Source organism: Phascolarctos cinereus, unplaced genomic scaffold (genome assembly GCF_003287225.1).
Source record: "Phascolarctos cinereus isolate Bilbo 61053 unplaced genomic scaffold, phaCin_HiC Scaffold_726;HRSCAF=1367, whole genome shotgun sequence".
Lineage (NCBI taxonomy): Eukaryota > Metazoa > Chordata > Mammalia > Diprotodontia > Phascolarctidae > Phascolarctos > Phascolarctos cinereus.
The window spans coordinates 112340638-112358278 of NW_027556098.1; the positions used below are offsets into that span (position 1 = coordinate 112340638).

The 17641-nt window shown below is 39.7% G+C and overlaps 1 protein-coding gene across 1 annotated transcript in view; it reads right to left on the bottom strand.

Annotated features, from left to right (window-relative positions):
- Nucleotides 1–12193, bottom strand: part of HGD (homogentisate 1,2-dioxygenase) — a 95519-nt gene extending 83326 nt beyond the window's left edge. Inside the window, exon 1 of the mRNA XM_020985893.2 lies at nucleotides 12010–12193. Coding sequence (XP_020841552.1) covers nucleotides 12010–12027 — 18 coding nt within the window. The 5' untranslated portion in view covers nucleotides 12028–12193. The remainder of the gene's footprint in view (nucleotides 1–12009) is intronic.
- Nucleotides 12194–17641: the final 5448 nt, after the last annotated feature.

Below are 17641 nucleotides of genomic sequence, written 5' to 3' on the forward strand. Positions count from 1 at the left end.
TTAGAGGCCTGGGGGTGCCACTTACTACTCCCTGTGACCTTAGGCAAGCGGCTCAATCCCTCTGGGCCTCCGTTTCCTCATTTGTAAAATGAGGGGATTGGACCTGATGTCCTTTAAAGTCCTTTCCAGCTCAAGGTCTAGGATTTTTTGCACAGCTGGTGGGTTGGACAGCAGCCACATGCTACCGAGGGAGATTCTAGTTCAGGGTTGGCCTCTCTTTCTTAGCTGCAGAGCATTGGCAGGAAACAGGGGCGGGAAGTTGCTGAGTCATTGTTTGCTAAATAAGTTAGTTATCCAAAGGTACCAGAATAAAAAATAAAAATCCGAGTTAAGTGTCTTTAGGTTTGCCAAAGGGCTGTGTGCTTCTCTTTTCCACAGCTGCAGAGAGAGAGGAGTCAGTGTCCTGGCTTTGAAGTCAAGGCCAGATTCTGAACTCTGGATTTATTGATCGCAAGAATTATTAGGCGGAAAGGCTTGGGATCATAGGATCATAGATCTATAACCGGAAAGGACCTTTGAGGCCATCTAATTCAACTCTTATTTTACAGATGAAGAAAATGAGGACAGGGAAGTTAAGTGACTTACCCAAAGTCACACAGCATCAGAAGTCAGGATTTGAATACAGGTCATCTGACTTCAGAACCAGTGTCCTTTCCGCTATGCCATAGTGCCTCCCTCATTCATCCACCATACATTTAAAAAAAAAAATCACTTCATCTGAAGCATTCCCAGAATCATGCAAAAACCTAATCATGAAGTCAGGCAAAAGGGGCTTGGGTTGATTTCCAATGAGAATTCTTAGTAATTTAATCCAATATTTTTTTTAAGGTGAATTATTTCCAAGAGAACTTCACAAGCACAGTATTCTCTGGATGATTTGGAGAACAAGTACCTGGACATATTGTGCTGTGTGTTCATTCAGAATGCCTAGTTCCCTGGCAGGTCCCAAGCCTACTTTCTAATTCTCACCTGGCCCCCAGGATATTTGTTTATGAACCAGAGTAGTTTGATGAGGCGGTTGCTTTTGGCTCTGATCCCCAATATATCACCCCAGTAGAGGGAACAGATGGCCCATCTTCCTATTTTTTCACTGGGCATGAGGTAGAAATGGAGTGGGGGTGGGGGAAGGCTGCAGATCTTAGCTGTCTTCTCACATCACTCTCTCCTTCCACATCTGTTATGCTATTTTCTGACCTTTTAAATAACCTGTGCTTTTGCTCTTATTGTTCCCTATAACTGTACCAAGGTGTGCTGGTAAATATTTAACAACCAGCTCCTTCAGGGGAAAAAAGATGTCCGTGACAAACTTTCAGATTTAATCTCCATTATTAACATTTCTCCATCACATCCTTAAATCTAGAAATCAAGAAAACAATAAATGAAGCATTTGCCTACTTCTGAGGTGTAAATGCTCCTACTGAAAATTTAACAACCAGTTCTCTCTAGCCCATACAAGCAGGCCCCAATACTATCTCATTACCAGCTTCCACTGAATTCCTTTCCATCCTCTATAGCTCTAGAGGTGTTGGCAGCATAATAGATAGAACCAGATTCAGAGCCAGGAAGACCTGGGTTCAAGTCCCATCTCTGACACATACTGGCCGTATGATTCTGGGCAAATGACTTAGCTTCTCAGTGCCCAGGCAACTATAACTTGCAGAGAAAGGGCCAACCTGCATTGGTAAGAGAGAGTTTCCCTATCTGGAACTTTCCTATACCAATGAAATCGCAGATCTAGTCCCCATCTTTCTCTAGCTCAAATAAAATTCTATCTTCTCTATGATGCATTATGTTCCTTCTGAATCAATTAATCAATGAACAACCATTTATTAAGCCCTTATTGTATGCCAGGCCCTGTGCTAGGTGATAGGGATACAAAGAACATAAGTGAAACAATCCCCTTCCTACAGAAGTTGACATTCTTTTGGAGGAGAAACCATAAATGTACACAACATAAATATGTACAAAAAAAAATACAAAGTAATTAGCAGGAGAAAAAAATAGTAGCCTTAGGCAAGAATCAGGAAAGCCTCTATGTAGGAGATGGCACTTGAGCTCAGTTTTGAAGGCTTCTGAGACAGGGAGGAAAGAATACATTCCAGGCATTGGGAACAGCCTGTGTGAGTGCCTGGTATCTGGAGATGAACGGTCTCTGCTGCCCAGTATTTCACTGCTGACTTTTTGGCCTTTGTTTGTTTGTTTGTTTGTTTTTTGCTTTTTGGTGAGGCAATCAGGGTTAAGTGACTTGCCCAAGGTCACACAGCTAGTAAGTATTAAGTGTCTGAGTCTGGATTTGAACTCAGGTCCTCCCGCCTCTAAGGCTAGAGCTCTATTCACTGTGCCACCTAAGCTGCCCCACTTTTTGGCCTTTGAATAGCCTATTTCCTGTGCCTGGAATGCGCTTCCTCCTCACTGGCCCCTTTTAAAATCCCTGGTTTCCAACAAGACTCAGCTGATACGACACTTGTTAAGGGAGGCTTTCTCCTAATTCCTGGTCACTAGTTACTAGTGCTCCTAGAGCTAACTAGTTACTAGTTCTTAGTCTGTCTTCCTCCTTTTCACATTATCAGGCGTATAATGATTTATTTGCACATGGTGACTCTTCTTCCCATTCTCAATGAATGTAAGCTTCTTGAAGGCAGAGTTTGTTTTTCAGGTTATGTTAATAAATGCTTATCAGATTGGTTTGGATTTAGAATAACTGCCTTACTTCTCTGGGGGAAAAAGGAGGGCAGGCCTGTGGCTTGCTTTAAAGCAGTGAGGGAGCGCAGAGATTTGTGGTCTAATGACCTTATTTTATAGTTAAGGAAACTGAGACCCAATGAGGAGAAGCGACTGGAGGGCCATAGAAGGAAGTGACTTTCATTCTAGAACCTAGCTCCCTTCTGGACTCCTGAATTTTAGTCAAGCGCTCTTTCTGCTGGACTATTCAATTAGTTCAATTCAACAAGCGTTTACGAAGCACCTACTGTGTACAGAGCATTGTACTATTTGCTAGAGACGCAAAGACTAATAAGAAGAAATAGTGCCTGGCTTCAAGGAACTTACATTCTACTAAGAAGATGTTGTATGTACACAGATACGTAAATATAAAGATACAGAAAGTCACATATGGTAAAGATAGTGCTAACAACTAAAGGCAACAGGAAAGGCAGTCAGTAGGAGTTTAAAGGGAAGTAGAGATTCTAAGAGACAGGTGAGGAGGGGGTGAATTCCAGGAAAGGAAAAAATAGCCTGTTCCCATAATAGATAGGAGGCAACTAAATGGTACAGTGAATAGAGCACTGAGCTTGGAGTCAGGAAGACCTGAGTTCAAAGCCAGTTTCAGAAACTTTCTAGCTGTGTGGTCTTGGGCAAGTCACTTAACCTCTGTTTGCCACTGGCAAATCACTCCAGTATCTTTGCAAAGAAAACCCCATGGCCAGAGGTCCACAGGGTCATGAAGAAATGGACATGATTGAAACGACAACGACAACAATAACAACGTAATAGGTAGCAAATTATCTCCAAATCAAATGAGATCATTTTTGTAAAGGGTTTAGCATAGTGACTGACACATAGTAGGTACTTAATAAATGCTTATTTCCCCTTCTTCAGATGTGAGGTCATAAATGCCTGAACTTACATTAATACATTTTAAATCATTTGCTGTCTTTGAGAACTTGGACTCCATTGTTAACTTAGACTTCAAGAATATGTGATTTCCATGGCTGAGCTCTCCCTCCACTAAGAGGCCTGATAGAGTGAGAAGGATCTGAGTTCCGGTCCTACTATAGATATTCACTAGTTGTATGACCCTTGGCAAATCATTATACACATTACGTGTGTGTGTGTGTGTGTGTGTGTGTGTTGTTGTTGTTATGTGCTGTCTTAGAGAAAAACCAGTCATATCCTGGTGGCCAGCTCTCTGGAACGGAATCTCTCCCAGATTAGCTACATTGATCTTCTATTAACAGATGTACCTCCTAGGCATGAGTCTTACAGGGTCTCTTTCTCCTGTGGTTATGTTGCATCTGATGTAAATGGGACCTTAAGGATTCATTTCATTTGGATCTTCATTTAGACATCTTGACCAAAATAAAGAGATAAATGCTGAGAAACATAAAAAATTAAATACTGTATCACCATCATTCTAATCAATAAACAACATGGCATTCCTTCCTTTTGATCCTTGGGCTGACCTCCAGCACTAACCTTTCAGGAGAGAGATTAGACAGCAGGCAAGGATGAATGCTTTTGAAGTCTAATAGAGAGACCAGAATATAATGTACATTGGTGGGCTGCTGGAGCAGTGCATAATAAATTGTTCTGTAAACTACAACCCGCTAAGAGTTGAGAATCATTTATTTATAAATGGTAAGAATGTTTCTGGCTTCCACTGAATGTCCCCCCAGGGAGTTTCATCAGGAAACCTAGTTTCCTAGAGTTAACACTTAACTAAACTTTAAAAAAACAACAACCCACCCTTAGACAAGATTTTCTGAAGCTATTTCTAAAAAAGAGGGGAAAGGGAGAAAGTGGAAGAAGAGAAGATTTAAATAAGATGGATTTTTAAGGCGATGATGAGCTATGTGGCCACGAGCAAGACATTGCTTGTCTGCTTCTCAGTTTCTCCACTTGTAAAATGTGTGGTTTGATCTGCATTATCTCTAAGCTTCCTTCCTTTCTTAACTTGCTGTTCCAGGGATCAGCAATCTTAATAAATATTGAAATGAATAAAGCTTTCTTTGCAAGACTAGCCTAAGAGTTAGGAAACCTAGATTCAACCAGACACTAAAGTGACCTTGGGGTGTTTCTGATACTATACCCTTGAGTATACACTTAGCACTTCTGCTTTGAGCAGGCAGGGAACAAACTGATTTTTTTTTTCTATTGAGTGAGGGCCAACAACCCCAAAGAAGTAAAATTATTTGAGGATTATCCTAAATCTCAAAAAAAGGACCTTTAGTTTGGGGTAGGGGATGTTTTTTTAAAATGGGAGGAAGTTATAAAAAAAAGAAATTTAGGAAAGGAGAGAACATTGGTAGAATAAGGGAAGAGAAGCAAGGGAATATAAAGAGAGAGAAATAGGAGAGAATAATGAATATAACTGGATTTATTGATTTTAAAAGGGGTATGGGAGAACCAAAATAGGACCTACTAGTAGACAGAGACTTGCATTTGTAAAATTTGACAGGCTTTTGATAAAATGAAGACAAAAGCCAGGAATAGTCTGCATGTTTGAGATTCCCCACTCTTGAAGTAGGAAATAAATGGCAATTTAAAAGACAGATAAATAATAGAAATATATGATGAAAAAAGAAATATGTGATACATAAATTATTGAAATATATGAACAATTTCCAGAAAATTGCAAACTCTCAACAGCCATTAAATACACATACACACACACACATATGTGTATATGTATGTATGTATATATTCCAAATTACTAAAAAAGAAATGCAAATTGAAACAACTTTGAGGTTTCAACACCACCCAGCAAAGTGGCTTTTGATACAGATGCTTTTTGATATCAAAATATTCAATATTTCAATACTGATATTGAAATGGTCACTGTTGGAGGGTTTGGGGGAAGAAAGGCACACTAATACACTGTTAGTAGAACTGTGAATTGAGAGGGGTTTGGGAAGATGGGGGGGTAGTCAGAACATTTCAAGCCCTCCAGATTCCCCCCTACAAAAGAGACAAAATAATGCCTCAGGGCAAATGTAGGTCAGTAAAAATAAACAAGATTTAAGGCAGAACAGTAGCCCTCCAGAGGAGAACAAAGAAAAATCCCTGGAGGGAGGTTTGGTCCCAGAGAAGTGTAAACACCTCCAGGTTAATTCCACAGAAACAGGAAGGAGTGAGTCCTGGTGCACCTTGGGTTGCAGGGTAGCCTCCACTCCAATCACAGGAATTCTCACCTCCCAGATAGTATAGGGAGTTGGGTGTCTGAGCAAGGGAAGATTGAGGGAACCTCTGCTGGTGAGGAACATTAGGCCCAGCTGTGCTGCCAGTATACAGCCCTGGGTGTGAAGGAACCAGCATGTACCCCAGGAATACAAAGCAGTGGGATTGGAATGATGCTGGCTGTGGACAGTTACAGAAGGAGGAAGTTCTTGGTTTCTGTTCCAGGCTAGAGGAAATAACTGAAGGAGGACCTGAGGCCAGAGTCACCATTCCCCATTCCCCAGGACTATATGGGTGATTACAACAAGTTGTTATAAATTAAAAAAAAAAATGAGCAAGCAAAGGAGAAAGAATCCAACCACAGAAAGTTACTATGGGAATAGAGAAGACCAGGATGTATCTTCAGAGCAGAATACTGAAACAAAAAAAAGCCTCTCCTACCCCAAAAGTAATGTCAAATGGTCACCTGCCCAAAAAGAATTCATAGAAGAACATTAAAAAGACTTTAAAAATCTAATGAGAGAGATTGAGAAATGTTTTTTTTTTTTGCTTTTAGGCAATTGGGGTTAAGTGACTTGCCCAGGGTCACACAACTAGTAAGTGTCAAGTGTTTGCTCTAAGGCTGGATTTGAACTCCTGACTTCAGGGCCGGTGCTCTATCCACTGTGCCACCTAGCTGCCCCTGAGAAAAATTTTTTTAAAAGAACAATCCAAGAAAAACAAGAAGATTATAAAAAGAAAGTTAACCAAGTTAAAAAGGAGATCCAGAATCTTAAGGAAGTAAACAACTGCTTGAAAATGAGAAAATGAGAAGGGGAAACCAGTGAAGCTATAAGAGACCAAGAAATAATAAAATATAGAGAATGAAAAAATAGAAGAGAATGTGAAACATCTCATAAGAAAACAACTGATGTGGAGAACATATCGAGAAGAGAAAACATAAGAATAATCAGACTACCTAAAAGCTATGGCCAAAAAAAGAATCTTGATACAGCAATACAAGAAATACTTAAAGAAAATTGTCCTGAAGTGTCAGAACAAGAGGGGAAAGTAGAAATAGAAAAAATACACTGATCACTACCTGAAAGAGATTCTATAAGGAAAACCTACAGGAATATCACAGTCAAATTCCAAAACCCCCAGCTCAAGGAGAAACAAGAAAAAAAAAAACAATTCAAATATGGTGGAGCCACATTTAGAATCATACAGGATCTAGCAGCAGCAACACTAAAAGACTGCAGGTCTTAGAACATTATATATCGAAGAGCAAAAGAACTGGGGGTGCAGCCAAAAATATCATACCCAGCAAAGTTAAGCATAATCCTGAGTGGAAAAAAAATGGATATGTAATGAATTGCCAGACTTTGAGGATTTTATTGCAAAAAAGACCTGAACTTAATAGAAAATTTGACTTTTAAGATCTAAGAGAAAATACAAGGTAAACATCAAAGACTAATTACAATGGACTCAATAAGGACAGACTGTTTACTTTTTAGATGAGGAAATGTAAACCGTATCTCTAAGGTTGTAATTAATTATTGGGTAGTTTAAAAGAAAGATTGGGGTAGAGCTGAGTATGATGTGATTCTAAAAAGTAATACCATCTAGGAAAAGGTAAAAAGAGTAATTATACAAATGAGGTGTGAGAGGAATTAGATGGGGGAGGAAGGCTGGCTGTTCTGGAACCCTACTCTCATCAGGAATGGGTTAAAGAGGAAACTACATATATATGTGTGTATATATGTGTGTGTGTGTGTGTGTGTGTGTGTGTGTGTGTGTGTGTATACACACCCATACATATACATATATATCTAGAAGGGTACAAAAGTCTTCTAAATTCAGAAAGAAATAAAAGGCTCTGGGGATAGAGAGGAGAGAGAGATTTTTAAAGGGAACTCTCCTCACATCGGGTCTGGGTTAAAAGGAGAACAACATATACATTTAGAAGGGAATAAAGTCTTCTAAATTTATAAAGAAATAAGAGGGTGATGGAATAGGATAAAGGGAGTACAGAATGGGGTCTAGATTAATGGGAATGGGATAAAGAGAGAACAACATATATATTTGGAAGGCTATAAACATCTTCTAAACTCAGAAACAAGAGGACAAGGGAAAAGGGTTGAAGGGGCGGGGAGAGGATAAGGGAGGGATCTTTGGAGGGGAGGTAGATTAAGTAATAGGAGGGCAAGGTAGCAGGTAGAAGTAAAGAAGAGGAGTCAAAAGGGATAAGAAATGAGATACACCTAAATAAAATAAAAATCAGGAGTACGATTTATTAGGGGGAAAAAGCAAGGGTAGTAATCATGATCTCAGACAAAGTTAAAGCTAAAATAGATTTAATCAAAAGAGAAAAATAGGGAAATTATACTGTATGTCAGCCATATTAATCAATATTGTTTTAGACTAATTAAAATAACTAGGCAGTATAAGGTTGGAATTTTGCTGTGGTGTAGGAAATGATGAGTTGCTGGATTTAGAAAAACATGGAAAGACTTGGACTTACGAAGGAAAACATTACCCATTTTCAGAGAAACAGAGCACAAATATATCTTACATAGATGCATAGGAATGTATATGTTTATATATGTGTATGATTATAGATATCTATGTATATGTATGTATATATAAGCATATGTATGCATGTATATTTATGCATATGTGCACATATATGAATGTGTGTATATGTGTGTGTGTATACACACATATATGTATATATGCATGTCCATATTATATATATGTATGTGTATATCCACATTTAATTGTGACTTTCTTGGGGAAAGGTGGGGGAAGAGGGGGGAAGAACAAAGTAAAAAGCACACAGCAAAGAACACAATAAAAGCCATGAGAAAGTAAAGAAAAGGCGGACAACTCTGAACACAGTATCTAGTATTTATTATATAGATTTTCTTGAAATGGAAATTTATTGCTTTATATTTTGAATCCTGTCTTATGTTCTGCTGTGCACATGGCAATGTTTTTTATTTCTTTTCTTATTTTGTATTTAAGTGTTACTATTTGAGCTTGTTTTTTCTTTCTTTTCCTATTTTGTATTTAAGTTTAAAATTTAAAAAAAGAGCTGTGAGTTGGCCCATTTTTCCTAAAACAGTTTGGAATTATTTGAGAAGTCATTAAAATGTGTATACTCTTTGTTCCACTGATCCATCTACTGGCTACATGTCTCCAAAAAGATAAGTTCATACTTGCCACAATATTCGTAGTGGTACTTTTGAATAGCAAGAAAATAGAAATAAATTTGGGAATGATTGGAAAAACTGTTCCATTTGAATATAGCCAATGCTATTGTGCCATGTTTTTGTTGTTCAGTCATGTCTGACTCTTGTGACCCTGTGGACCATAATATACCAATACTGTCCATTGGGTTTTCTCATCAAAGATTCTGGAGTAGTTTGCCATTTCCTTCTCTAGTTCATTTTATAGATGAGGAAGCTAAGGCAAACAGGATTAAGTGACTTGCCTAGGGTCACATAGCTAGCTAAGTTTATGAGGCTGGGTCTGAAGTCAGCTCTCTGACTCCAGGCCCAGCACTCTACCCACTGAGACACCTACTAGCCTCCTATTGTGCCGCAAGAAATCATAAATAGAAGTAATTCAGAGAAACATAGTAATACTTTTATGAACTGATGCAAAAGGAATTAAGCAGAAGCAAGAGAATAATATAACATAATGTAAATGAAACAAAAACTCTAAATGGTATCCAAAGTCTAATTAACTGTAATGACCAAGCTAGCTCTTAAAAAATAGAAAATGAAATACATTTCCCTCTTCTTGGTATAAGGGTGGGGGCCTAGGGGTACAGGATGTTATATTTGCTATCAGGCTTATCTCACCTTTCTCCTTCCTTTAATCTGGGCTCCAATATGCTAAAAACATAATCTACTTCTCTTATACACCACCATCTATTGCTACTGTACCTGTATCTGAGGAGGGTGCTTTGTAAAACAGATACGTAGTGAGGGGACAGATCTGGTACTATTCCTGATCAGGTGGGTACCTCCAGGAAAGGCTATTACATCTGTTTCCCCATATCTAAAATAAATATCAATATCAATATCAATATAAAGAGATGGGTTAAAGCAGTGAAAAAAGCACTGGAATTGGGAACCAAAAGACCTGAGTTCAAGTCCCAGCTTTCTAGCAAGTATTACTAGTAACACTTACTAGTTGTATTAACGTGGACAAATAACTTCATCTCTGCTAATTTTTGTAAAATGGGGATGGGAGGTATCAGATTAGATGTCAGTAAGAACAAATTGATTTATTTTTTCTTTAAAAGAAGTTACTGATGACTTTGTCCCTATACCAAGGGCATCTAGGTGGTACAATGGAGGGAACACTGGGCTTGGAACCAGTTAATACTCATTTTTGTGAATTCAAATCTGCCCTCCAACACTTACTAGCTGGGTGACCCTGGGCAAATCACTTAACTCTGCTTGCCTTAGTTTCTTTATATGTATAATATGCTGGAGAAGGAAGTGGCAAATTACTCTAATATCTTTGCCAAGAAAACCCCAAATAGGGTTATGAAGAGTCAGACATGACTGAAAATGACTGAACAATCTGTGCCTATATCATAGTCATCTCCAAAAATGCCCACTCCATCCTCCCCCCATCCCCTACCCCTGCAAACCTAACCCCTTTGAAGCAGGAAAACAGGAAAAAAAAATTGACAAAATGATCTTGGCTGATAGTTCATGCAAAACTTTGTACCTGTAGTCCCCACCTCCTATGAAAGGGAGAAACCTATGTCATTTGATACTGGAGAGTATCAAGATTGGTCATTGCAATTAATTTAGATTCGTGTGCATATATTTGAAAAGCAGTCACTAGCCTATTATGATATCCCGTTATCATATCACATCATCCAAGAGAGATCATACAGTCTAATGACAGACATTAAAATTACAGTATCTTCTTTTTCCCCCTTTGAGTACACACAAAACATTGTCCCCTAGGGGAAAGGCCGGAGTGCTTATTAGCCACGATTTCATTTTGAGTTTCATAATAATCTGGACAGAACAAGCCCCTCAATTTAATTGGAGGATTGGGGAACATCCCCTACCACTCCCCTCTCCTCCCCAGTCAGCTCGAGCAGCTGGAGAAAGTGTGTGAATTTTGGAGAGGGAAGGTGTGAGCAACGTCAGTCAGTGTCAACAGAGTAATGGTCTTCATGCTGCTGGTCTGCTCAGGCAAGACAATACAGGAGGCCCCAGCAGGGTTGACAGTCACCGAGTCCCTGGTCTGGGGGTGGGGGGTGGGAGGAAGGACAGGGTGGGGGAAGGTGGAGGGAAAGAGGGGGAGGTACAGCTGACATTTCAAGGTTTCTAAATCCAAAGTCCTCTATGAGATAGTGGGAGGCACAGGGTTCTGACAGGTAGGAAATCGTGCCCTTGGCTCATCTCTGCCACTGTGTGACTTCAGACAAGTCACTTCTCCTCTTGGTGGCCTCAGTTTCCTCATCTGTAAAATGAAACATTTGGTCCTAAATGATATCTGAAGACCCTTCCCGTTCTAACATTCCAAGGTTCTGTGTCTTAGTGCAGAGTCAGAAATAATTCCTAAAAAGAAGACAGACAGCTCCCTGTTGCCAGAATCCCTTGCTATATTGTTGTTCAGTCGTGTCTGATATGTCATGACCCTATTGGGGTTTTCTTGTCTGGATACTGGAGTGGTTTGCCATTTCCTTCTCCAGCTCATTTTACAGATGAGGAAACTGAGGCAAAAAGAGTTAAGTGATTTACTTAGGGTCACATAGCTAGTAAGTATCTGAGGCTAGATTTGAACTCAGGAAGGTAAGTCTTGGGGCAACTAGGTGGCGCAGTGGGTAGAGCACCAGCCCTGGAGCCAGGAGGACCTGAGTTCAAATCCAGTCTCAGAGCAAACACTCGACCGTACTAGCTATGTGACTTTTGGCAAGTCACTTAACCCCAGTTGCCTAAAAAAAAAGATAAGTCTTCCTGACTCCAGGCCTGGTACTCTATCCACTGTACCACCTAGCTGTCCCCCTGCTATATAGCCTGTTATATAATTTCTGTGGAGGGCTATAGAAAATCTATGCAGCTTCCAGCTACAGAAACCTTCCAGATCATTTCTTACCTTCAAGTCTGCCAGCATTCTTCTCTCTTGCAGGTTTTGAGGGCTTCACCAAACACAAACACAAAAAAAGTATTTGGCTAAAATGCTGCTTTTTCTAGGAGACAGTTCCTAATCCACCTCCTTTCTTCTTCCTATCTGCTAGCAGTGAACTGCTAAGAGGAATTTCCAAACTGCTTGGTGTGCAAATGATAAAGTCCAACAAGTCTTGCTTAAGGTTATTGACATTGCTTAATGTGTTCTGTTTGTAGTTTGTGTTTAAAATCAGATCAGAACTATCTTGGTTGCAAGAAGGATTTCTTTTCTTTTTTGAGTTATTGACTAGGGGACAAAGGAGATAGGATAAATATCAGTCCAGTGAAGGGAAGATTAAAAAAAAGGGGTGGTACAACTTAGTGACCTTTAAAGGAGAGGATTTTCAGAGCATTTGAATAAAGTAATTTCTCTTGCTGGGCTTATCTTTAATTATTTTAATGAACCAGAAAACATTTTCTTGTCCCTTCTCCACCTTTTCTCTACTCTATATGGGGGGGGGGAGAAAAAGAAAAACCTTTGTAACAAATATGCATAACCAAGTTAACCAAATTTCTATATTACCATGTTTTTAAAAATGTCTCATTCTATATCCTGAGCCCATCACCTTTCCATTAGAAGGTGGGTAGCATGCTTCATTATTTGTCCCCAGGAATTGTAACTGGTTACTGCATTGATCAGAATATTTCAAAGTTGTTCGTCTTTATAATGTTGTTAGTATTCTATAAATTGTTCTCCAGTTCTACTTACTTCACTTTGCATCAGTTCATGTACATATTTCCAGGTTTCTCTGAAAGCATTCCCTTCATCATTTCTAACAGCACAATAGTATTCTATTACATTCAAATGCCATAATTTGTTCAGCTATTCTCCTTAGGTTTCAGTTCTTTGCCACTACAAAAAGAGCTGATATAAACATTTTTGTATCTATGAGTCCTTATTCTTTCTTTTATCTCTTTGGGTGTAAAACCTAGTAGCGGTGAAAGGGTATACAGTTTATTACCTTTTGGGGCATAGTTCCAAATTGCTTTCCAGAGTGTCTGGACCAAATAACCGTTTTACCAACAGTGCATGAAAGTGTGTTTTTTTTCCATACTGCTCCAACTTTTGTAATTTTCCCTTTTTGTCATCTTTGCTAATCTGATGGGTCTGAAGTGGAACCTCAGAGTAATTTTGATTTGTGTTTCTCTAATTAACGATTTGAAGCATTTTTTTCATATGGCTATTGATGGCTTGACTTTCTTCCTTAGAAAACTGCCTGCTCATGTTATTTGATCATTTAACAACTGAGGCATGTCTTTTACAAATTTGAATTACTTCCCTATGTATCTTGAAAATGAAAGGGCAGCTAGGTGGCACAGTGGATAGAGCACTGGGAGTCAGGAAAACCCAAGTTCAAATGTAGCCTCAGACACTTACTAGCTGTGTGACCCTGGGCAAGTCACTTAACTTCAATTGCCTTAACAAAAAAAAAAGGGGAAAAAATGAGACTTTTATCAGTGATGAGCTTTTTTGTTTTTCCTGTATTTGAACTAGAGGGCCTAGATGGAACATAATAAGAAGTAACCCTTGGTTTCTTACTAACTACAGCCTCTCAACAAAGCTTAAGGCACAGAGTGTCTGGTTTAAGGACCAGCAGCCGGTATCACTGGAAGGTAGAGTGAATGGGGGAATAAAGTGTAAAAAAAAAATTGCAAAGAAAGGAAAGGACCCTTGGAAAGGGTCAAACAGAAGATTTTATATCTTGAAGTTAGTAGGAAACCACTGCAGTAAGTAAGGGTAAAACTTGTACTTTAGGAAAATAACTTGGGAAGCTGAGTAGAGGAGACTAGCTTGGAGTGAAGAGAAACTCGAAGAAGGGAGACCAGGGGGATGGCTATGCAATCGTCCAGGCTCTTGAAAGTCCAGAGGTAGTAAAAGCCTGCATCGGATGGTGACTGTGAGTGGAGAGAAGAGGAGGTACATAAAGGATGTGAAGGCAGAAACGATAAGATTTGGCAACATATTGAATTACGTGAGTGGAGAAGGGATTTGAGGGCAACACTGAGGTTTCAAGTCTGAGTGACTGGGAGGATGGTGATACTCTTACAAGAGGGGTTTTTTTGGGGGTGGGGGTGGGGGAGGAGGAGAGATAATAAGTTCTATTTTGTACATTTGGAGTTTGAGCTCATCCTCATACATTCTAAGGACTTCTTTAACAGTTACCTGATTCCACATAGTCTTTATAATTTTGGGAGGGGTATTCTCAACCCAACTCCCATTCCCGCTGAACGGCTGAGTCCCCCAAAGCACATCTCTTGGTTGGGGGGAAGACCTAAGGTGTTGGTATGTCTTTCTCAAATGCTATTAGGGCTGGAGCCCTGATTAGCAGTGTGTTCTCAATAATAATCTCATTATAGTTTATTGCTCCCTGTATCATTAATGCCCTCTAGTGGATTAATGCCCTAGCACCATTTAACTAATCAGTACTGTATAAATTAATTCATTTTTTACAAAATGTTCATAAATTTCCCAAGAGCAAGAATAGATGTTACAAAGCATTTCCCTCCCAACACCAAGGGGCACACTCTCCCCTGTACCACCTTGGTCCCTACAGAAATTAGGCTCATCTTTAAAGCAGTTTCTGCACAGTATTTGCTCTACCAAGTTCAATTCCAAATGCATAGTTAGATAGAGGAGTTGTTTACACTCGGTTTTGGCTGCCTTCTATCCACTTAGTCACTTGAGACCAAAATCCTCATTAGGCTTGGCTGTCTATAAAACCTGGCATGGATTCAAGCTCCTAGACTTCTAAACGCTCACTTTCCTGACCTGAATTTCACAAGGTCACAGCCTTCACCTAAGAGCAGGAAAACAAAACAAAAACAAAAAACCAAAAAAACCCCCAAACCATAAAGAGGTAAAGAACAGTCATGTACTAATACCTTCCAGTTAACTGTATTAGTAATAATAAGTCAAGATGCTGAATTCTCTTTAAATCATTCTGTTAATGCATGGATGGTTCACATGATTCCCAATGCTTTCTATGTGTAATAAATGGCCTGTCCTATTCTGGAATCATACTGTACATCAGGTTCCTTTTCTCTCTCCTTCCTTCCTTCCTTCCTTCCTTCCTTCCTTCCTTCCTTCCTTCCTTCCTTCCTTCCTTCCTTCCTTCCTTCCTTCCTTCCTTCCTTCCTTCCTTCCTTCCTTCCTTCCTTCCTTCCTTTCTTTCTAGAAATACTGCACTAGAGGCAAAAGTAAATGTCCTTGATTAGCCCGGGTAAGGGTGATGAGTCAATGAATGTGAGAATGGGGAGCCTACTTCCCCTAATCAGGTGTCAAGCTTCCCTAACAGATGAATCCATGCAGACCACAATGAGTGGAGGACGGCTTGAAACTGAGCTGCTGTGGTCTCAGCTAAGCATTGTCTTTGGCCTCTATGCTGGAATTTATACACTGGCACTTTTAAGATTTATGAAGCCCTCTAATACATTTTTATCCAAGTCTCAAAATTGTTATGTGCAGACTACAGGATATAGGATTGTAGGATCATATTTTTATCTCCTTCCAATAGGGAGGGGGAAGGGAATAAGCATTTATATAGCACCCACTGTGTTCTAGGCACTGTACTAAATGTTTTACCAATACTTATTTGATCCTTACAGCAGTCCTCCAAGATACATGCTATTATTATCCTCATTTTAAAATTGAGGAAACTGAGACAAACAGAGGTTAAGTGACTTGCCCAGAATCTCACAGCTTGGAAGCTTCTGAGACCAGAATTGAACTCAAGCCTCCCAACTCTATCAGCTGTGGCACCTAGATAAAAATGCTGCTGGTGAGTCTTTCAGTCATCTCTGACTCTTTGTGATGCCTTTTGGGGTTTTCTTGGAAAAGATACTGGAGCGGTTTGCTATTTCTTTTTCCAGCTCATTTTACACATGAGGAACTGAGGCAAACAAGTTTAAGTGACTTGTCCAGGGTCACAGAGCTACTATAATGTCTGAGGCCAGATGTGAACTCGGGAAGATGAGTCTACCTTACTCCAGGCCTGGCACTCTATCCACTGTGTCTCCTAACTGCCCTCAAAACTGAGGCTCAGATAAATTAAATGATTTGTTCACAGTAGGAAGTTACAGAATTAGAACCCAGCTCTTCCTTTTATTACTTTATCCATTATTCCATGTTACTCCATTTAATATTAAATTAAATATCATCAGGGCATGCAGTTCTAGAATACTAAGCCTATTTTCCTCCCTCTTTTGGCCAACAGCCCACAGAAGTGATTTTACTAATGTGAACACAACATTCTGTTTCAATAAGACATACTCTGAAGCGAGGACTTTCATGAGTCCCTTTCAGCTGAGCAGCCAGTTTGCTTGGCAATGATGTACTTTTGGAACAAGACTGAGATACAACTGTGGCTGAGCAAGGTAGCTAGGTGGCATGGTGACTGGAGTGCTAGGCCTGAAGATAAAATGACTCATTCTGATAAGTTTGAGTCTGGCTTTGGACAACTTACTGTGTGATCCTGGGCAAATCATTTAACCCTTTTTGCCTCAGTTTTCTCATCTGTAAAATGAGCAGAAGGAAATGACAAACCACTTCAGGATCTTTGCCAAGAAAACTCCATGCACATTACTGATGTGCTATGGGTCACAGGGTCACAAAGAGTCTGACATGACTGAACAACTATTTTTTCAGCCAATCAACAGGTACCTGTTTCCACTTTTTTGCTACCATGAAAAGCGTATACAATATTTTTATAGGATCTTTCTGCCTTTGACCTCCTTAGTATGTGTGGCCATTTATCTAGCAGGGTAAAGGACACATGGTTTGGGTCATTTTTTTTTCTCACCTAATTCCAAACTTTCCCAGAACTGGTACACTGAAATTACAGCCTTCCCAGCTGTAGTGCAGTATGTCTTCCGACTACTCCCTCCACTTGTAGTGAGGTCCCTCTGTTGCACCACTCAGCCATTGTGAGGCCACACCTCTACTACTATTTGCTACTATTCTGATCTGGAAGGTGAATGCTCTAACTCTGGGTCCTATCCAGTTTGGGTTCACAAGGTCTACATTCTTTTACTCCAAATCAGTGCTTCATAGGATCACAGCTTTAGACATGAATGGGCCCTCAGAGATCCTACAGTTCAACACCCTCATCTTACATATGAGGAACATAAAGCCCACAAGGATTAAATGACTTTTCCAAGTTCACACTAGGAGGAAGTGGTAAAGCCAGATTCAAGCTCAGGGCCTCTAGCTCCAAATTCAACTGTTTTTCCATTGTACTGCTCCATAGTCCAGGCCTCAAAGAGCTGTGGAACTTATCAAAACCACTTGGGAACACCCCAAGTGACAAACCAAAAGAAAATGGCGACATGCAGAGCGATGCATTGACTTTACTTTCAATTTTGCTCCAAAACACTTTTCTAAGTGCCCAGTACACTCATGACGTCATCTCTCTCCCTCATATTAGACGCTTAAAGACTTATTGCTGTCTATTATATTAGATGTTTAAAGTTTAGTTCTTTTTCATCTGTAAAAGAAGGGAATTGGACTAGATGAATTCCAAGGTCCCTTCTGGTGCCTCTCTTTTTCAATAATGTTTATAAGA